Source organism: Spea bombifrons, chromosome 6 (genome assembly GCF_027358695.1).
Source record: "Spea bombifrons isolate aSpeBom1 chromosome 6, aSpeBom1.2.pri, whole genome shotgun sequence".
NCBI classification, from domain to species: domain Eukaryota; kingdom Metazoa; phylum Chordata; class Amphibia; order Anura; family Pelobatidae; genus Spea; species Spea bombifrons.
Window position 1 is genome coordinate 7,036,334 of NC_071092.1, and position 22,639 is coordinate 7,058,972.

At 40.8% G+C, this 22,639-nt stretch overlaps 2 protein-coding genes across 5 annotated transcripts in view; both read left to right on the plus strand.

Annotated features, from left to right (window-relative positions):
• Window positions 1-226: 226 nt before the first annotated feature.
• Window positions 227-6,414, plus strand: TPRA1 (transmembrane protein adipocyte associated 1). 2 transcript variants are annotated; one of them, XM_053469519.1, is made up of 12 exons: window positions 227-340; window positions 1,157-1,196; window positions 1,634-1,888; window positions 2,253-2,385; window positions 2,501-2,587; window positions 3,006-3,078; window positions 3,320-3,399; window positions 3,759-3,869; window positions 4,884-4,944; window positions 5,283-5,385; window positions 5,777-5,857; window positions 6,139-6,414. In XM_053469519.1, the coding sequence occupies exons 3-12, from the start codon at window positions 1,719-1,721 to the stop codon at window positions 6,371-6,373; spliced, it is 1,134 nt and encodes a 377-aa protein (XP_053325494.1). In that variant the 5' UTR covers window positions 227-340; window positions 1,157-1,196; window positions 1,634-1,718; the 3' UTR covers window positions 6,374-6,414. The 2 variants fall into 2 exon arrangements, with proteins under 2 accessions (XP_053325494.1, XP_053325493.1); XM_053469518.1 differs by having other exon boundaries at window positions 1,637-1,888.
• A 4,168-nt stretch (window positions 6,415-10,582) lies between these two features.
• CHCHD6 (coiled-coil-helix-coiled-coil-helix domain containing 6) overlaps window positions 10,583-22,639 on the plus strand; it is an 85,640-nt gene continuing 73,583 nt past the window's right edge. For all 3 annotated transcript variants that reach the window (XM_053469280.1, XM_053469277.1, XM_053469279.1), the window contains exons 1-4: window positions 10,583-10,739; window positions 12,908-13,049; window positions 13,129-13,198; window positions 14,013-14,157. In XM_053469280.1, the coding sequence (XP_053325255.1) occupies window positions 10,656-10,739; window positions 12,908-13,049; window positions 13,129-13,198; window positions 14,013-14,157 (441 nt within the window). In that variant the 5' untranslated portion in view covers window positions 10,583-10,655. The remainder of the gene's footprint in view (window positions 10,740-12,907; window positions 13,050-13,128; window positions 13,199-14,012; window positions 14,158-22,639) is intronic.

A 22,639-nucleotide genomic window follows, 5' to 3' on the forward strand; every position in this document is an offset into this window, starting at 1 on the left:
CTGCTTTTTGCGCTGGAATATCTCTTTCTAAAAATTACAAAAGCTTTTATAAGGGGACTCTGAGTCGTTTAGTTAATATATATTATATATATATATATTGCGATTTAGGACAGAGGGACCCGTTCAACTGCGCTTCATGCAGTTCCTGATCACGTGACCCGTGCTTTTCTCTGTACTGTAGTAGACTGAGTGAGGAATCCGGAAGTGTTTATCTCCATCCGACATTCGGCGCTCCGCAGGATTCTCAGCTGACAGTCGAGCGATCGATCCACATTTGATCTTTAGACTAAAGGGAAACGGAATAGTTGGGGTGCACCGCTGGAGAAGCCCGGGGACGGAGGTACGGGGGTGTAGGGGAAGATGCTCAAATTCAAGTGGGGTTTATTGAATGCGGGACGTAGGGCCTAGATCTGGGTGCTGGATAAATAAATAACCTTAAACGGCTGCTATTTGTTTATTGAAAGGAGGAGAGGTAGGACTAGGAGCGAGACAGTAACAAGTAGGAAGCAGAAACTTATCTCTCTTGCCCTTGGGTCACTTGTCCCTCACCTCTGCCCCTCATTCACCCTCGTGCCCCTATGTGCCCCCTCCCAATTTATTGTCCCCCCCCCTCCTGTCACCCTCAACGTCTCTCTTAACTCTACAACAGTCCGCACTGTTTACCTGTGAGCCTGGCCAACCCCCCCCCCGCTGTCACATGACACTTCCATTCATTGGATTGTTTAGAGGTTTTCCAACATTATCGATGATATTCTTCTTTATTAATAACATGTGCAGAACATTCGGCATTTGGGTAACTTTCCAGAGCCATGTCCTCGTATTCCCCATATTCACCGCGCCTCAATAGGTGAGGTCAGAATAACTATAAGATGTGTTCCGTAATGCAGAGGCTATTATTATTATTATTATTACTATTATTAGCAACATCATCATCATCATCATTATTATTATTATATTATTATTATTAGTTATGGCTTCTCTGTGCGTGTTGCCAGGTTTGCTATTCACATCACTATGCCAGATACTATATATATCTGAGCTGCTCCTGCTGTCTTCTGCCTGAATGTTTTATGTTCATTTTAGTAAATGCCAAAAATGAAACTATTTGCGATTTCTCTTGACATTCCTGTTTTTTTTTCTTTTTTTTCCCAGTAAGGTATTTGACTGGGGGCCAACTCAAACATATCAAAAGAGCGGTGAGTTGAACGAAGACAAATATTTAACTTTCATTTTTTTGTCTTTTCTTAGTCTCTCATTCTTCTCGCTGTCTGTACGTGTTATATTCTGTCACTTTCAGTGTTGTATGCAGGATTTCAGTTTTCCGTTAAAAAAAAAAAAAAAAGAAGAATTTCGGTCTATTATTGACTCCCTCACAGTATTAACCTCTACCACATCTGCTGGGAAACTGTTCTGTTTATCTACCACCCACCCCGTAAAGTAAAACTTCCTTCCATTACCTCTAAATTTCTAATTTTAGATTATGACCTCTTGTTTTATGGCTAGGGACTATTTATCAATTATTTTCAACAGCTCGCTGTATTTTGATTGGAGATGGACAGCTGCTCCAGTGAAACAGTTAAAGGGAATCTTATCTGCGAGTGACCTGTTTACGCTTCTCTTCTGGTGTTAAAAGTAGGATTTGTTTCCTGTTTCCTGACGAGGAAGAGAAGACCGTGCCCTTCTTTACTTATCTCCGTCCTGCTCGGATCACATGCAGGATGTCTGCAGAGACGCCGACCATCTCGCAATTCAACACGACTCCCAACCCTTCTACCCAACCCTTTATCACTTCGATGAATCCCACAGTATTCCCAGAATATAACACCACTAACATCACCGTTCCACATGTATGCCTGGTCATCCTGTATGAAGACATTGGAACGTCTAGGTATGTTCATCGATCCCTGTCCCTCCTTTGGGATATCCCTAAACAATTATCACTGAAGCGGATCTCTCGTGTTCAAAGAAGTGATGTATGTCTGTTAGCCCCACACCTTTATAAGTGGAGGAGCAGTCATCTGAACTTCATGTTCACGAGGTATAGATGATTATTCCGCTCAACTAGGTTACTTCTCCATTTTTTGTTATTACTATCATTGAGCAGCCTCTACGCTATTGAAAATCTTCTGTGTCTGCTGCCTTTAAGGACTGGGGTGAAGCTAAACTTGGGCCATGTCTACTAACTGTGGGTGATAATTCCTCTGGTGATGCTTTTAACTCCTAATCTCAGTATATTCCTGGTTCCTGCGCAGGGTCAGATACTGGGACCTCATGCTTCTGATCCCGAATGTTCTTTTCTTTGTGTTTCTGATTTGGAAACTGCCCTCAGCTAGAGCAAAAATCCGCGTCACGTCAAGCCCCATCTTCACCACTTTCTACATTTTGGTGAGTGAGTCCAATTGAACTTTAAAAAAAAAAAATCCTGTAAAAAAAACCTTTTTACTCCCAGGTGCATCCTTGAATCAGGCGGACGATATACTTTTTTGTTCTTTTCTTCTAGGTGTTTGTGGTGGCTCTGGTCGGCATTACTCGGGCTATAGTATCAATGACCGTCAGTTCTTCAAGTGTGGCTACTGTCACTGATAAGGTGAGTTGCCAAACCCCGTTCTTCCAGAACCTCTTTTCTGTTGTTGGGTTAGATGCGATTTGTTTATCAAAGTCTAATCCTCAACATGGAAATTATCCACATTACATGGTTCCTTTCGAGGAACCAAACATGATCGTTCGGTTTCTGAGAGTAACAAAACATCTGGATGCTTTACGGGCTTATTGGAGACTCTGATAATGACGCATAATTATTGGTCTCCATGATACATTATTTCATTCTGCGGGACCAAATCTCTGCTTATTTATTACTATTATTTATTGATTTATATAGCTCCATCATATTCTGTAGCGCTGTGCACTACTGGGATTTACAGAGACGCCTCCTTAGTTATTGTAGATTTTGGCTTCCCTTCGCTTGTTTTCATCCATTAAACTTTTTTCTCCTTTGGATCTTGAAGGTTCTGTGGGAAATCACCAGGTTTTTCCTCCTCACCATCGAGCTGAGTGTCATCATTTTGGGTCTCGCTTTTTGTAAGTATCATCATCATTTGTACAAATATATCCCTATACAACAGCCTTGTGTGTGTGGCAGAGTAACTTTTTTATATATATATATATATATATATATATATATATATATATATATAAATGTTGTTACAAAATAATATAGTTTATAGAATGTTATTTATAGAAAAATTAAAATAATGTATCTCGACACCATTGTCATGTTATGTTACTGACACCCTCTTTAAAATTTTTCTGTTCACTCCAGGCCACCTTGAAAGTAAATCGAGCGTTAAGAGGGTTTTGGCTATTACTGCGGTTTTATCCCTTGCGTATTCCGTGACACAGGTAAGATGGGGGCTTTTTTTAATTCACTAATTTACTGTTAAATGCGTTATAATTTTGTTTAATTGGGTCTATTGACTAGGCCATGAAGCTGAAACATTTTGTCTCACCAACTGAATCACATTGTAAAAATGCCGTCCCCAGGATAGGAGGGTCCAGCTGGTGTAATGCATAGTTATATGTATATAAAGTCGTGTCTCGTTGGCTTGTGGAGCCAGATTGCATTTTGATTAAAGTCCCTTTAAACACAGTGAGGTCCCCAAGGCCTTGATGAATGGGTCAAAACCCATCTTATTGAGGGACTTCCTTCTGATTGCCGCTTGTTTATGTCTGGCGCTCTTCTCTGATGTTTTTCCTTTCAGGGAACCCTGGAAATCTTGTACCCGGACTCTCACCTCTCAGCTGAGGATTTCAACATTTATGGACACGGAGGGAGGCATTTTTGGCTTGCAAGCTCATGTTTTTTCTTCCTGGTAAGGAGACCTGGTATAGTCACAGAATATCAAGACGGGTCTGACGACTATTTACAGTGTGAGATTGTTAAACTACCTGGGATTTGGATTACTGTAACTGCACCGTAAGTGCTGAAACTGTTAATGCACAAGTGATCGCCCCAAACCATGTACGATACATTGACATAACTTCCCGCTGTGTACAGGTTAGATCTCATTTTATAGCTGTGCTTCTTCAGATGTTTTAAACTGATACCAAAAAATATTTAGATGAGATTGTCTCTTCAGCAGTTAACATGCAACAGAACATTAGCCGTTTCTTTCATTGACTAGGGGTGGATAATACTCCCTATACAATAAGTTAACTAAGAAGGAAGCTATATCACATATATCATCGGTTAGACAAAAAAAAAAAAAAAAAAAAAAAAGTCGTGTTCATGGCTGAGGTTGGGGTTAGTCACACGTGGGTGCTATATTTCTTTGGTTTCCCTTCCAGGACTTAAACACATATATGTGCTAACACGCAAACACGCTCTAACATTGTAGAATTACTTATACACACTCTCCCTTCTACCAATAACCATAGAATTACCATAAATTCTCAAGCACAATAACAACTGCAGATAACACCATAAACTAACACACACTCATTCTAATACCATAAACTAACACACACTCAAACACCGTACAGAAACGTGCACGCGTATACTAACAGCATACACTCACACCGCTAACACTATGCCCTGCCCCACACACACTCACACCTCTCCTATAATCACTGTAGCTCTCCCTTCCCTGAGCCCTCTCTTCTATGAAGCTACCTTGTGGTTACGTGACCCCGCCGGACGCTTCTGTGTGCTGTGAGCTCACGGCATCCGCTTTAGCACGCCACTGGATGTATGCATCACGGCTACGCCTATGTGGGGTTTTACAGCGGCCAAATATTGTACCCAAATTCTGTGTTTCTCTGTTAACTGTCCCTGTGTCTATTGTTGATTCCATGTGTTTAACATTAACTCCCAATACTTACTGCAGGTGTATACCCTTGTCTCTATACTACCAAAAACGCCACTCAAAGATCGCATCTCCCTCCCGTGTAAGTTAACGTTATTATTTTTTTATTATTTTATTTTTCCAGCAGCATTGCCGGTTCTAAATTTGTGACGTTATTAAATACAAACACCAGGCAATTTCAAATAAAGCTGCTGGGCTTACTTAGCCTTGTCTGATATTTTTGAATGTTATTTATTAGTAAACAGACTAAATACCTTCTGACGCATGTATACTGTTTTTAATTTTCTGATAATATTATTGTTTAAATTCTCATTCCGCTATACTTTTTTTTAAACAAAACCAGGGATTTTTCTGTTGAGTAGTGCTTTTTTACCGTTTATATTTTCCTGTCTCTTGAGTAAGATGTGACTTTCTTTGCAGCCCGGAAGAGTTTCTACGTGTATGCCATAATTCTGTCTCTCCTCAACCTGGTGCAGGGCATTGGCAGCGCCCTGCTGTGCGCGGATATCATTAACGGCTTGTGGTTAGTATTCATCCTTCTGTCGATGTTCAGACGCCTCGTTGTCCTGCATCGTTTTCCCCAAATCCTTATACATTTTATGAATGCTAAATAAACCTATATAATCATGTTTGCAGCTTTTCGTAACTTCCCTTTCTCAGCATCTGAATGATTATTCCTCCCCATATAGTTCTCTTTCTTGATGTTAATTCAAGAAGCCTGAATAAATGGTCTTTATGAAACCTTATGTATGCCAAGCAATATATAATATATAAAAGTATATAATATATAAAAGTTTCTTGATTAGGGACAGCCCTTAAGGCCCTCTTATAAGCCTCTTCATATTCAGTATGTGGCATCCAGATGTTCCTAATAATGTACATTTCTTGTAAAAATAATTTTTCCTCTCTTACAGCTTAGTAGACATTACCACCTTCCTTTACTTCAGCTTGTTTGCGCCACTCATGTACGCAGCGTTCCTGAAAAGCTTCTTTGGGTGAGTAACCAAAAATCCAGGGGCTATTCTACTTAAAAGGTACGGGCTGCCGGGTCTGTCTCCTAAAACTAATTTATGTTAAAAGTAGCAATCTTCCATCTCCTTTTTTTTATGAATCATGTTTTATTTTAGACTGATAGTTGCTATAAAAGATCTGTACTTTGACTCTACACGCCTTCCTCTGTTGACATTGATAACTGAAAATATGAATATAGGAGCGTCGGCGTACACAATCTTCCTTGCTAAATACTACTTTATTGACACTTTACCTTTTATTGCAGATCTGAACCAAAGATTCTTTTCTCCTACAAATCCCAAGTGGACGAGCCCGATGAGACCGACGTCCATCTCCCGCACCCCTATGCCGTAGTGAAGAAAGATGGGATAGACACAGGATTCTACTCCAACACGCAGATAGACACCACGGCTTACCTCGATGATATAGCCTCAATGCCACATATTGTTGGGAGCGTCAACAGCATTGACAGTGATCGCTGGAAAGCCATAAATTCCTAAGCGTGAGCAGCCGACGGAGTCTTACGAAGAGACTCTGCGTTCAGACATTTTTTTTCCAAAAACTTAGTGGAGGAAAGAGCCCAGGGGTGTCTCAATCTAGTAAAGACGTGTTGGGCAAGACCTTTATTTTTCCTAAATTCTGCTCTTCCAAAGCAGCTCAATAAGAAACCGAGTAGACTTTTTATTCACTGAAATCAGACCCGGTGCTGCTATTATTATTGCCCTGCCGTCTCTGTTGTGACAGAGTCAGTATCACTGGATGTTTGCTTTGCTTCATGCTGCCAGATAGGAAAATCTTTGCTGGACCTTTAAGTCTTTCACAACGAGGGAAGATGAAGGCTGTGGGTAGCTATGCTCACCACCTGGAACTCGAATGGGTCGAGGTACCTACTGCTGTAGTCAATCCGGAATCACGACCAATCCAAGGAACCAAGGAATTCTTCGGTATATATTAAGTTACCCGCGGTCATCTGCTGTGCGAAAACCCTCCGACATGAACAAACACCTAAAACGTCTGGTGGGATCTTTACGGTAGTTAGACCTGAGCTACAGAAGAGAACCAGGCCACCTGTTTCTTTATCCCGGATGACTCTCTGTTTGCAGTGTTAACATGTATTTGTGTGGCCAAAGAGTTTCCGCCGTACAAAAAAATTCAGTTTCTAGCACAGGCCTTGTAAGCGTTTATCCACTTGTAACCTATAGTATAAAACGCGTTTCTCTAGTATTAACAAAATGACGTTTCCTGGTGCTCAGAAATGCGCCAGCCTGGCTTCGTATCGGCTGGATGTGTTAAAATCCGTATTTTCCTACGTCATTGACCGTGTTTGTGCTTCCCTTGGAGGTGTTACTACTGAGCCCATTGGATAGAAAGGCTGCCCATTCTATAAGAAGCATAGAATATGGCGACATTGTTATTTTCCATTGTTTAAAAATATACACGAAAACGCACTGAATTTCCTATCAGTCCTGGACATTACTGAAAAGAGAACTTATGCAAGAAAAAGAGGCTTATTGGCTTAAAATATTTGCTTAAATATTTTGACTCTTAAGAAGACGATTAAGTAAACCTTGCTTGTATGATGAAGCGAGGTTTGCACAATCGTTCTCTTAACTGCATTCCTTACCATGCGGCCGGTCGCTTTATTTTTTGACCACATAGTATCATCCTGTTGGGTGGAGGAAGAAAACTTGGATTATTTCTTTTTTCTTTTTTTACTTTTAAGTTTCTTCTGAAATTGAGCTTCTCTGTTAGTTTTAATTTTACTTTTAGTAAGATCTCGCTGGATATTTTGGAGATCTTTGCGTAGTTTTGCAGTGGTTGCCGTGCTCCGATGCATCCTCTGTAGTGCTTTGCTTGTTCTGCGCGTTGTGCGGTGTATAGGTTAAACTGGCATAGGTCAACCCCAGTGAGCTTCTACCGCATGCAGAGCGTGGCTGGTCCTTTATAATATATAGTTAAATCAGTGAGATTTCTCCACCCATTAAATAATGCATTATACAGGGCCAGCTCAGCCCTTCTTGCTGGGGAAACCCGCCAGTGTTGACCCTTTTTTTATAATGAATAGTGAAGTCAGTGAGTTACAACCACAACTCTACTGACAACTCTCCCTTTAGTAAATAAGTTAGCCAAACAGCAGTTTGTATGGGTTTGTAAGACCCAAGATGCACAAAAACTGCTAATATTACATCATTGAGTTATTTTTGGGGCAAAACACATAAGAAGTGTTTATAACAAGGAAGCCATCATGGACTAAACTAGTTAGGTTACTTTGTATCTGTCGACCTTTACATAGTATTTGTAAACAGAATATCACATTGCATTCTAGACATTTTTGGAGATTCTATTCACTTATATGTGTGTTTCTCCGCCGTCTAATAGAATGTGCGTGCCATTTCTGTGTAGGTAAACCAAGCACTTAATTAATAAAGTTTCTTCTCCGATAATAGTGCGAGGCTTTCCAAAGTTTGTTCTTAAAAGCAGGCCTGCCACCTACCGCTAGCGTTACAATAATTAAAAGCAATACCTATTATAATAATTAAAATAAACTATTTTGCTTTGCTTTTTTTTTTTTTAAGAAATAATTTTTAAATATACTTTTTAATATTATATATTTTTTTTTTAAAAAACCTCTTTCCAGATTTCTCCCCTATTTTTAAGTCTGGCTGCAAAAACAAAAACAAAAAAAAAAAAACGCTAGAGACGGGTAAATTAAATGTTACTACATGGGACTGCAAAGTTTATTAGGTAACAAAGTAAATAATATGTTCAGATAATTGGATTGCAGCCCACAGTGGGAATGGATTAACCCCTTGAATGTTTGAGCAGCATGGCACCCACTAAAGCGCAAAAGTCAAAAGAATAAGGCAGAGGCCAAAAAATAAACAACTAGTTTTAAGCGCCAGAAAATGGGTAGATTTTAAAGACCTCCTTGCTTGACAACAGGTGGATGACTCTATCATTCAGGTCATTGAAAAAAAAAAAAATTGTTGCCTTTGTGTTGCATTTCAGTTTTTTTTGCATAAATTCTTGGTTTATTTAAAACCAGATGCAGTTCGTTGGGGCGAAATCAATGAGCTGCCGGTATACAGAGGAGAGAAGTGTATATAGAGATCTCTATATGAAATGTAAATATTATATTTTTATGGTTGGAAGAGAAAATAAAGACTGCTTTGAACAATCAAATGTCATTTGTATTCTTGGTAAGATTTCGGGTGGGGAAATTGTTATTCTGGTTCTCTTACCTATTTTGACACAGAGCTTGGCTTCCATGGAAAAACCCAAAAGTCCCATTATTTAAAATGAAATACGTGCAGAATGATTACACTGTTTGAAGGACAGAAGTGTTTTAAATGGGCGGGGCATTGTCTAAAAGGATAATGTGGAAGTGGGTGGGGCTACAATTAAGCAACACCCCTTTTCCTCAGCCGCACCCCTTAAAAATGCTGTTGAAAGGGTTTTATATGTTAATGTAAGGAAGTTTTACTTTACTGAGGAGGTGGTAGATAACTGGAACAGCCTCACGGCAGGAAAAACGGGTGACTAGATCGGGGCCGAATAGGTCTAATATGCCACCAAATTCTATGTTTCTATAACCGGTGCACTGTGCCTTTTAAAGAATGTAGAGGTTATACAGGATAAATATTGAAGCTGCCGCTAGATAAAATGCGAGAAAGATGAAAAGCTCTTAAAATAAATATATAACGAGCCGGCTGGGAATTTGTTATTGATTTTTAAATAATGCGAATCTGAGCAATGAAGGATCCGTTTCAACGTTCTAATCATAAAGCACTGCCAGCTTTACTGTAACAAAATCATTTGGATTATTTATTTTTCTTATAACGTCTATAAACTAAAGTTTTACCCCAAGGCAGCCGCATAGCATCGTCTTGCATTATGATTTATTTCTGCGCGTAAACTATATTTTTTAATCAATGGCTTATTTAGAGGGGACGTCCCAGAGGGGAAACAAAAGTGTCTCTCTGTGTGATTTGTAGATATTATTGTTAAATTAAAGTTATAGTGACCTGGAGAACTCCATTGCGGGTGATCATGTGATATACAGGCGCCACCCCCTGCCCACAAACCTCGCTGCGCCGATTGCTTTATGGCAGAGGTTCTGTAGTCCTTGTAAAGTCCTGTCTCCACATACCTTAGTCAATGAGCCAAATACATAATTAAAGGACCGTTGTCACAAATTACTTTTTGTCTATATTTGTGCAGTAGTTTAATGTTGCTAATAGCAATTCTGTTTTGTACCCTGTTGCCCACATTTTGTATGATGCAATTTTTTTCAATTTATCCTACACTATTTGGGCAATAAACCACAAGATCTAAATAATACCAGGTCTTACTATCCAGCAGAACAGTAACATCCATTGCACTCAGTCAAGTAAAGTCAAGTAGCCCCCCAAAACATTACACCTATTTACAGACTCGCGCTAAGACACATACACATTATTTCCAATAAAATGAACTCACTGACAGAGAGAAGGAAATAATCTCACAAGGCCAGAGCTTTATTGGGCTGCACGGACAGCCCACGGCTACCCACGCCCTAAACTGACATCTCTCAGCAACCCGCGCCCTTCAATCTGCCGCAGGACTACAACTCCCGATACGCCAAGCGGTCCGCCTGCCGGTTCTGATTGGTAGACAAAGAAAATAGCCCGGTAATAGGCTGCTGGGGCTTCCCTTCCACCAATCGCAACTGTCCGGTGCTGCGCGTGCCCGTTTTCTGTCAGTGAAGGGGGCATCTTCCTGGCTGAGGTTACCCTGGTGATAATGGGGGGCAGCGAGAGCACCGGGAGGAAGGTGTCCTTCGGGCTGGATGAGGAGGACAGGGTGCGGGTGCTGCGAGGAGTCAGGGTGAGAGGACGCCCCAACTTTGTGCCCAAGGAGGGGGTCCATCCCCAGTGCATACAAAGACATACATTATACCACGTATGGCCAAACAGCTGGCAGAGCTGTGCATGCGCAAGGCCTGGCGCCTTTATTGGGTAGTGGGGGACACGGATAAATACATTTAATGCATGAGGTGGCCCCTTAGCCCTGAATGCATACAGTTGGGGAGCTTTCATTTATTTCATGCATGGAACAGTCAGGTTCCCTCAGCCCACTGCATGTATTTGTATAAATATCATTTATAAAGGATAATTATCCCCCCCAGTCAGTGCAAATAAAGATTGCCCCCCCTCTATTCTCATCATACACACAAAGAAATGTCTCCCCCTAATTCTTCATGTAGAATTCACCCCAACGGACGCATAGAAGAAAGCCGCTCCAGCCTTTACACATACATGCTGTGCGGTAGTATGTTTTTGCTTTAAGTCGTGGTATCTGTACTGATAAGTTGTTTTATCCAGGTGCAGCCCTGGAACTGGCGAGGGGGTACGGCGTGGCTACTGTATAGATTTGCCAGTTGTGGAAACCTTATAGTTCTTATTTTATGTATAGCGGAAAGCCTTGCTCATCTTAATGTAAAAATAATATATAGGGATATCAGATGCGACGTACAGGTAAAAGCACCAGCTGAATTTACCAGCCCTGGGCCTGTATGGGGCAGACAATTTAAACGTTTAATTTGTGGGTTGATGCGCTCAGGGCTGGTATCAATCTAGGGCCGTAGCACCAACCTTGTAACGGCCCATTAACTTAACCCCTTCATGACAAAGCCCATACGGGCTCACAATGCATTGTTTTTAATGGGTTTAAGGACAACCCATTGTCCTTAAGGGGTTAATCCCCAAATTGCCCTCTGTGTTTAAGAAAAAAGGGGGGAAAAAAGCCCACCTGTGTTCCTTCGTGACTTGCAGCATCAGACATTTCCAGGGACAGAGTCAACTCAGGACTGTGGTGGCAACCTCGTCATGGCCTATTATATTAATCCCCAAAGTGCCCTCCAAACCCATCTTCTATGCCCCAAAGAATCAGGGCTAGTATCAACTTTATAAAAAAAAAAAAACAAGAAAAACACCCCAAGCGCCCAAGTCACCAGTGTTTATAAATGCCCACTCTACACGGGTGCCATGCTAGGCAATGCCAATACTCCTTCAGAGTCTGGTTCCCATACAGCCAGACCCCCCCCCCATGTTTGTGGCCTTGAGTGTCCTTTAAATGGCCAGGCCTTTCTGCAATCTAAAGTAGGGTTGGGTAAGCACCTATACATCACTCAGTCCTAATGTATACGATTAAGCATTGAAGTCTAATATTGATCAGCGTCCTGACGTTAAGCTGGCGTATTCACTAAACCCACAAAACCTCGTTAGTTCTTTTCGTAAAACCGTTTTTGTTCCAAGAATGTTCCATCCACAGTGCGTGTCCGTTTGTGCAAGTTGTGTGGATCCTGCAAGTTTCAAAGTTTTTAATTGCCTATGGTTTTCTCTTGTGGTGTATTTTTTTTCCCCCTGTGCATAATATCTGCTAATAGCTTCATTTTCAAACAGATAATTATTAATAACACATTTTAATAAAGTGATTAACAACTCTTACATAAGATTTCAGCTCATACTAAGTAGTTTTAGTGTTGGCAGAGCAAACAGTTGCCTTAAAGGAATCTGTATTATTCCATATTTTAGCAAATGCTTTTTAATTTGTAAAAATTGAAAATGTATTATTTACATAAAAATGACATTTTTCAGTGGCTCCACCTGGTGGTAACAGATCGCAACTACACATACTTTCCTTTTTCTAAAATGAATAATTTCTTCAGTTTTTTGCTTTAATGTCAACTACATGAATATATTCCAAACTAAGAAATCAGCCACCAGTGCAAAAAATGATACAGAGATGACATTCACATCTACCATTTATGTATCAATCCTTAATTTCAAGATAATTTATCCAAAAATATTCAACATTAAGTAATTTTATTACTCTAAAGTTGTTATATGATGAATCATAGTGAATGATTTGCAGTGTTACTTGGGACTACGCAACACCTTTTTAATATTTTTAGCTACAATGATTGCTCAAGTATATAGTGTGAATGTGTGATATATGTTAATAGAGTGTTTTATTGTGTCTGATGTTTGCAGCTCTCTGATAGTATTGTCAGTCGGATGAAAGACTCTTCTGTTCCATCGAAAGACCAAAACTCATCACGTAGCACTGGCACTTCTCCACCTCCCAGGGAAGGACCAGCCACCCGCCACCCAGAAGACAAAGCCAAAACTGAGGGTTTGTAGTGTACAATTTTTAGGATATTAACTATATTTTTCTTGAGTTAAAACATAATTTATATTTTCTTTTGTTGCAGGTGATGCCAAGACCCCTCCTGGAGCGGACAGACGTCAGCCTGCCGACACGGACGATGACCTGTACAGGAGGTGAGTCTCGTTCAGTAACTGAAGGTTAAAAGACCGAGCCTTCTTTATACAGAGAACACGAGGTCACCCGTTGACATTGGAACAGGATTTCTTGTTGAGCAGAGAAAAGTTTTCTTTATTGCCAGAGCAGTGTTCAGTTCCCTTAGAGATTTTATGAAATCTAACACACCTTTAAAAAACTTCTAGGTGTCCTTTTACTAAAACTGACGTTACAAAGTTTCACAAACTAACATAAAAACACAGAAAGATTATTGATTCAGGATTAAGGCAGAATTTTATTTCCCCTTTTGGAGATGTCCTGGCGCTTTAACTGCTCGGGGGATTGTCTGGGTGAACAATTCGCTGATCTATATGTGTGGACGGCCATTGAGGGGTACATGGTACTTAATTGTCCCTTTTGAAGTAAAACTTTAGTGTCTTTTGTTTTTGCCTTAAACAGACCCCAAAAGCAGAAACAGTCCAATAGTTTCTATGGGCTCTGGCCCAATCCTTGTGGGAGCATAGAAATGGAACAGTATGGTGGTTAAAGAGGACCTTGTAAAGGATGACTATGTTTATACATTATTGTCTTATTGAAGCATGTGAAAAGAATGTTAAAACCCAGATAGTTCTGCATCATAAATGGGAGTTTTTACAATTTCTTAGTGTGTTATACAAAAAAAAGAAAACTCTCCAAATCCAAATTCACTACGAGACGAGGAGAGGCACTAGCATGTCCTGAAAGTGTTTGAGAACAGTTCTTTTGGTTTTCACACCATGCCTGTTCACGTTGATCATCAACAAGGTATCAGTGTCTGGTTTCGTTATCCTTTAGGTATGAGACGGAGCAAGCTATGATCCAGGAAGAATTAGTGCGTCTCGCCAAGAGGGAGAGAGAGGCGGCGCGTGAAAGGGTGACTTCTTCTATCCTGCGAGAAAAATCATACACAGACCAGGAGCGTCGGAGAGCTGAGCATTTGGTAAGTTCTCCAAAGTTCTCCAATACTACACAGCAAGTGCTGCCAGTTTTTTAAAAAAAGCCTTTTTTCCTGAAATAAGTGAAAAAAAAAATTACAATTAATAAACTCTTGAGTGGGGCTTACATTATGACAATCTATTAAGCCTCGTCTGCTGCTTAAAATATCCTTTTTATGGATATTCTGTGTGGTTAGTACTCTTGCCTTTGGGTTTGTGTGCTGTGGCCGGTGTATTGGTGGAAAGTGGGAACTACTTACCTCCAGACATCTGAAACGGTCTAAGAATGACACTTTTGTTCTATGGAGTGCTTCTACAGGGATGGCTAGGAGTCAGGACCTTCATGAGACTGTTACTCAACTTGGTCATCTAATGATGGCCATTAATATGATCCATTAAGGCATTTAATAGTGGAAGAATGTATTTAATACACAGAATTTAATTTAAGAAACATATTCTGTTGTTTCTATACTGTGATACCCAGCAAACGTTCTGAGCTCCTAGAGAAGAGGGGCATCAGGGGAGGAGAGTTGGAATTTGGGTGCTAAAGAGAGAGACACTTTATGTATGTTTCAGTAGGATAAACAATGTTGAAAATGTTATTTTGTTGCAAATATAGTGATAACATAAGTAGGACCTTTCACAAATTTAATACAATGAACATCTTCATGTGTGATTTGGCTTTGTAATTGGTATTTTTAGCAATTTCAGATTATGAATTCTCTCTTTTACAGAACTACACTATCTGCTCATGGGTTCTTAGGGGGCCTGTGCACTTTCCGTGTGTGTGTATATGTATATATGTGTATATATGTATATATGTGTATATATGTATATATGTGTATATATGTATATATGTGTATATATATATATATATATATATATTATAACCCCGTTTGTGCTGGATTTCTGATCCGTTTCATGTTATTTTAATGGGCAAAATCTGCTTTTCTTTCCAAAACAAAGAAATATCTGAGTGACCCCAAACTTTTGAACGGCAGTGGGTATAATGGGTGTTTCTTGATTGATTTTTTTGGCTGCTTTTTGTGCAGTATCTTTAAAGAAACAATTTTCTTAACGGGTTTTCGCTCAACTTTCAAGTAGTGATTTCAAAGGGAGCGCTACAGCGCATGCAATAAAAGTGCGTGGCGAGTTATTTTTGGACTCTAAAACGATTAAAAAACAAACAAAAAAACGCAAGTGCCGGTTTGACAACCGCTAAACAGGACCAAGGTTTTATTCCAAGAGGGAGAATCGAGGAATGGATGCGATAGCTTCTTATCTACTGTTGTACTTGCAAGTCTAGGTTTCAATCCTATTCCAAGGTTAAGAAGGGAATTATTTGTACACCGTATCACACAGTAATTAAGTTTGTCCTTAATCTGGAGTGTTTACCTTCATAATAAATCCAAAGCTAGGAGCCGTGATTGAGGGAGCTCATTTCCAACAGGACCAAGAATGGATTTAGCATGCTAATCATTTTCAAGGCCTGGAGGCCAATGCGGTTACAAATCATTAAAACGACGATAAAGCTTCATAACAAATAAACGTTATATTGAGTGAAAGTACTGGCGTGTAAAAAAACACTGGATACTATGATATATTTTTATGTGTTTCCCGGCACACAAGCCTCTTAAAAGAAAGCGATGTTAATTTTGTTGTTTTTTCAGCACCAAAGACAAAATTGGTCAGTCCATCTATCAAACATACAGAGGTTCCGAATACAAAAAATGCGTTGAGCTATTTCTGCACTGACTATACACTACCATTCAAAAGTTTGGGGTCACTCAACTGTTTTCGTGGGAAAACAAGGACATTTCTGGGTGTAATATAATTGCAAAAGGGTTTCTAACGCTCAATTAGCCTTTTAAACTAAAACTTGGATCAGCGAACACAACGTGCCATTGGAACACAGGAGTGATGGGAGTGATAAAGGGCCATTGGAACACAGGAGTGATGGGAGTGATAAAGGGCCATTGGAACACAGGTGTGATGGGAGTGATAAAGGGCCATTGGAACACAGGTGTGATGGGAGTGATAAAGGGCCATTGGAACACAGGTGTGATGGGAGTGATAAAGGGCCATTGGAACACAGGTGTGATGGGAGTGATAAAGGGCCATTGGAACACAGGAGTGATGGGAGTGATAAAGAGCTTCAGTGCACCTATGAAGAGATTCCATTAAAAATCATCCGTTTCCAGCTACAATAGTCATTTACAACATTAACCCCGTCTGCGCTGGGTTTCTGATCCATTTCATGTTATTTTAATGGACAAAATGTGCTTTTCTTTCAAAAACACAGAACATTTTGTAAGTGATTCCCTACTTTTGAACAGTCGCTTGTACGTAAGGCATTCGGTATTACGCTGCATTTCATTTATATAGCGCCAGCAGATTCCGTAGCGCTGTTACAATAGGGAGTAGTGGAAATAAATGAAAATGGCATAACACACGTTAACACACGCTGGTGCGGAGTGAGAAGAGGGCTCTGCTCCTGCAAGCTTACAATCTATTTGATGGTTGGGGGGGAGCGAGGCAGTAGGAGAGGACTGCTTGGATGAGATGATTGAAATGAAGGTGATATGGAGAGGTCCGTTGATCTGCAAGTAACTTATTTACTATGCTTCTTCTATCTATGTGGACCATAGCGTTACATGCATATATGCAAAAAATGTTTTAAAGGGCTTGTGTATATTTTCAGTCTTAATGCAGTTCATTCATTATCCATGTTGTTTCAGTCATCGTATTATCTTTTTTTTTTTTTTTTTAGTTTATTAAACATTTCAATAATAAGCATTTCAGAACAGCTTGTCCTGTTCCTTTCACGAAGAAAGTACATTTTGACAAATATATTGTTAGCGGCTTTATAAATACATCCCACGATGCCTCGTAGACACCGGCGTTGCTGTCTGCAGTCAGACAGGCTCTCGGAGAGAAACACACAGCTCGGCCGCATTTAAAAGGGCTGCACGTGGGGTTTTAAGCTGCAATTACTATTATTTATTCATTTCACCTGACAGAAGTTATCACGAACGAACTGCAATGAAGGACACGGGGCGCACAACTCAAAATCCAAGGTTGTTCTCCTCGCCCTGCCTGTTAGGGAACTTTCACACCTTCTCACCTATGAAAAGAATAAACTTTGTGTCCCGAAACAATCTTACTGTTTTCTTTTTAATCTTCCTGCGTAATTATCACGTCCCCACTTGTCTGGCTGAAATTATACAGTGTCGCGTGACTCGGAACACGTCTTCATCCGTGAGACGTTAGAATTTACACCCTTTCTGTCTGCGTTATTCATGTTACAGTGGAAGCGGCGTATTCGAGGGGGTATTTTACTTCCATGCATATATTATTTGGGGTGGTAATAGCATGGAGCCTGTTGCATATTACAAGTTTTCTTTTAGACGTCCCTTCTGTCTTTTGCATTCACTTGATTCACTTTGAATGCCAATAACTAGTTTTAGATTTAAAGGATTGTTATTATTAGTCAGTTGGACATGTGCTGTTTTTGGTGGTAGCTTTATTGCCCCTCATATGTTTTAGACCATATAGTCCTTGTCTACCAAACTCCAACATGGTAGAGTCCAAAATGGCCACATTATGTAGAACGATATCTATATTTATTGGCAAAGATATTGATTGGTTAAAAATATAAGCGTGGCTTATCGTACTTCTAAGCCGAGTGGCATCTGGAGCTCCAAAGAGGTCCTCTCTAGGCGAGGATGGGGTGCTACATTGTGGCGCATTTAGAACTCACATGATGGCTTAACATTTCCGTTATCCTAAATACAAGTATCTAAAGTCCACTTTATTAGGGTTTTGTCATGGGTGTCATCTGATTTTTAAGGTAACGGGCAAGACAGAATTATAGGGATAATAATTTGATGCTGATGACATGCTAATCACACATTTACTGCCCTGTCTTGTAAGTTACCCCACTAACTGGCTCTCTAATATTGCTTTCCACTGCCTGAAGCTCAACATTTCCAAGACAGGTTCTGGACGTTCCCCTTGTGTTTCTCTTGGACATTACCACTTCTTCCTACTGGTGTAGCCGTGATTTTACCTGCACCGTACCTATTCCCTCAAGCTCCTTACCCTTTTTATATATATATGGTCAGTGAAAACCCACCTGTTCAGAGAAGCTTACGTTCTGCTCTCCTCAATCCCACAACTTGCATTCTGAAAAAACTTATCTGTTCGAGATCTCCAGGCCTAGAACGCTCACCCAAGCAGTCCATCACCTTCTGTCTCATTCCGCAGCAGCCTCCTAATAGACTGCAAGCTTGTAAAAGCAGGGTCCTCTTCTGTACCAGTATGTCTTAACATACGTTTGTGTAACGGAGTTATGGAAACTGGTGACGCTTTATGAATAAAATGTAACGTAATAGTGAGGTCTGAATTTACATTTTAGGCAATACTAAGAAACGGAACATCCTGATCAAGCCGTAGGAGGCAAACCATTGTCTACTGCAGTATCGACTCTCAGACTTTGCAAAGTAGTGTAGAGGAGGGTAGATTGGTCCCCAGCCAACCTGCCCCCCCCATTTTACCAAGCTTTGCATAAGATCAGCCGATTAACCCTTTGGATATGCGGTTCTAAGGGGAGTATCCTTCTAGTTGTCCATGAGGACCTAGTTGCGGAAGAGTAGGAAGCTCTTTGGCCGGCTCCGCTCTCCAGCTCGGCTACGGCTTGTGTTCCTGCCCTCCTGACAAAGGTCTGTAGCGCATGCCGGATCACCTAGCTTTTGTATAGGAAGAAGATAACCAAAGTTTTGAAGTGCGGCGCGATTAAATAAATAAATGAGCAGCTGTAAACAGAGAGGTTCTAAGACGCGCAGAAAGAGGATTAGGTTCTTTGAAACTAGGCTTAGTAATGTGTTTCCAGCTGACTGCGCCAGCAGTACTTTTCCTTTTGAAGATAGATTTTATCATGAAATGTATCTACCTAATAGAACAATGAAATTAATTCTTTCAGATGAAGCCTTGTGCGGGATTTGTGGAGGAGCTAATAGGATTGTAGACCAGCACCGGGCAGTTATCTTTTAGAGTTTAATCCCAAACGGATAAACGGTTTGTCAGATTTACGGTTTGGTTTTTTTTAGTGTTTTTTTTTTAAATGTATGAAAATGCTGCATATTTTTTTTAATGAATAAGTCAAACTTCAGGGATTAACCAGTGATCTGATTGCTAGGATTGATTACAAGGAGTATAGCAGATTGTGTGTTTCTGAAAGACAGCAAAATATCTATGGGAATGATGTCACTTAGTTTTAAATAATGGATAGGGAAGGCCGCTGAGAAAGGAAACGCAGAATTTGACGGCAGATAAGACCATTTTGGCCCCTCTAGACTTCCCATTTTTCCTGATGTAAAGACTCATTTTATAAAACAGCCATTCTTTGATCCGTGGTTCCAGGTGGTTGGAGTTCCTCTTTAATGGGGATAGAGCTCCATAGGTCAGTTAGCTGGGGTACGGCTGACCTGCGCCGCCGTGTATCACGAGTGCTCGCCTAGTCCCTGCTGTAATAATAGTTACAAGGTCCAATAAGCAAAGGGGTGTATTTACTAACAGCAGAACACTTGCCAGAAGTAGGCAATACAAAAATGAATAGTCCTGGTAATGTACATTTTAGGCAGTGGATAGGAAATGGGACGTGGTCTTCCCCTGTATACCTACAGATGCGTCATATATCCACCTATAGCCTCCTCCACCTTGCTTTGTCTGCTCCTCTATAGCTGTTAATGCTTCACATGCACGTAAGAGTATCCAGTGATCAGGAGCGCAGCGCAGGAGGTTGCTACAGCTATCGCCTGCTGACATTCTATGTTAATGTTATGACTTTTGTTTAACGCCACTCCCTACGTCCCTGCTGCCTCGCCGGATGCCCCTGTGCTCTACGAGTTCAGAATATGCGCTTGCACGTCGCTGCAACTTCCCTCCATGACCCTGTTAATGTAAAAAAACAACTCAATAGTTCTAGTACACTCAGCCTAATCACGCCATTGATTAATACTTGGCGCAGTTGATTTTAGCAGCTAATAAATGCACATCAAAATTCCAAATAATTAACTAAATTCACGTCAAAGTTCCAAACTATTAACTGTTTGACGGTAACCGTGGCAATTTAGTGAATCATACTTCCCTGCTGAAACGTACATGCCAGTTTAGCTCTGTTTGCTTGATTAAAGTGGAAAACCGAAGAAAACTTGAATGTATACGTCTATATGCGCGCCCAATCATTTTTAACACATTAATTACAGCCAGTGTACAATTGATTTTTTATAACTCGGAAAAAAAACCCCTTGCTCCCAGAGAGGAGAAAGGGGTAAAAGGTAAGAATTTTAGGCACTCGGAAATTGTAGAGGAAATCCTTTCAATCTCAGGGAAAATACAAAAAAATGTAAAGTAGGCAGCAGTGTTGTTTATGATTTTGTCATTAAATCGACAGATCAGTTAATGTTTATTTGCTCGACGTGTAAGAGAATGCAATTAAAGTGTTGTCTAAGTGGAACGGTACCTTTAAAAGCCAAATACATGCGATGGACAATGAAAGTGGCGCGTTAGGAACATTGGGAAGCTGAACGGCCTCATTGGCAAAATAAAGTATTGTAAGAATTCATAACATCTCGGCTAATTTAAACCCCTAATCAGTGCTAAGTGATATTTTTGCACTATTCAGACCTATTTATAAAGTGACTGCCCCCCCCCGGCTAATGGGGATTCAGCAGAAACGCTCGAGATGACGTGGATTAATATGAAGATTAGCCAAGACTTTGTCTATAACACGTTCGTGCGGCGGATCTCCCCGGCCGACACGCGGCGTGCGTTCGTTTGGTGTAAGGGCACTTGGGCATGACATTGATTTGTGCTCCTCTCGCCTCCACCTTTCCGAATCTTCACATCGTTAATTTCTGTCCCGTTCCCCCTCCCTCCTCCGAAGCCTTATCTGAGGCCACCGGCACGTGTGCTCGGGAGATAGCCGCATGACTTTTCCCGGGATTTAAGTATCGGCCAATAGCTTACACAGAGCTCCATTCTCTAGATGACTACTCGGACACGATGTAGGAGCCCTTATCTGAAGGCCGACACACGTTGGACATTAATAGAAATACATACGTTGGCGGCGTGAGCGGAATTTTAATCAGTCTGTTCACGTTCGGGCTCGGCTTGTTCGGAGGAAATCTTTTAGTCTGTTTGTTTAAAGGGTATTTGCTTCAATACCTAGATCTCTCACACGGCATACTACTTATTGTGGCTTTTTACATATATGACGTTAAATCAGCAGCGCCGGTTTATTCGTGGTGAGAGGAGTGAGATATAAAAGACTCGTACAGCTTCACTGTCATCTGAAGTAGTTTTGTTATACGTTGTTTGCTACTTAATTGCATTAAAAGGACAGTTTAATGTCACTGAAGACTCCCATTAAAGAACGCGTGTTAAACTACCCTGTCGGTGCTTCAATATGCATTCTTCAAAAAGTAGAAGAAAAAAGGCTTACCCGAACAAGAAGCCGCAGCCCTGTTGCTGCAGCTGCCCTCCTCCTCGGTGGTCTGATATTTCTTGCCACTGATTGGCTGCTTGAAATCATCAATGGGAGCGATGGATGCCCGTGCGTGCGGGGTCCGAACAGCTGGCTTACAATAAGTATATTGCATACAGGGAGATTGTTCGGGGGGCCAGGGGAAGGGGCAAATGCATGTGCGGGGATTATGGAGACCCCCCATTGGCAAAAGCAGCTTAAGATTTACATTCCAGTGCATAGCTGCAGTGTCCCTTTAACTGTGAGCGCACCCCGAGTTTACGTTGCGTCCCCCGATCATAAAAAATAAAATGACCGAAATGGCCCTTTTAAAAAAGGAATTTACTGCGATTGGTTAAATTAATGATGCTGGAAATAAAACTGTAGACAAAACTTTTTATTTGTACCACATAAGCCAAGCCAAACAGTTATTGTCTTTTTACGTTGATCCTGGTTCATGAATTCATGTGTTTTATTTATCTCGCTTCCTATTAATAAATCCTTAAAGCGAGGCGGTTTTTGTCATGTGACCAGACGGGAATGGAAGATGCCAAAGCACCCAAAGCATGCCGAGCCGTGATAACGGCCGCTAACGGGCCATCGCTGGGTCTATACGTGCCGACACGCAAATTACAACGTGTTTTTACGCACAAATACAGCGCAAGGAAGCCCAGACTCTCTGAAGAATGTAGTAAGAGCCGCCGTCTTTTAAAGCCTCGTCGTAAGGCCAACCTAACGAGGGGCGCCATTTGCATAATCAGAGTCTCTAGACATAGGCAGAAGCGGAGGAGGCGGAAGGCGGCCCTGATTGAATGCTAATACGTCAATACGTATATAAATATTATCAGCTTGTGAATTATTTCTGACGGGTTATCACGCCAGCCTGGCACCTGATTCCGCGTTCGCCCGCATAAATTCTAATTAAAGTCACTTTAACTCAGGTATGGTATAATCCTACAGAG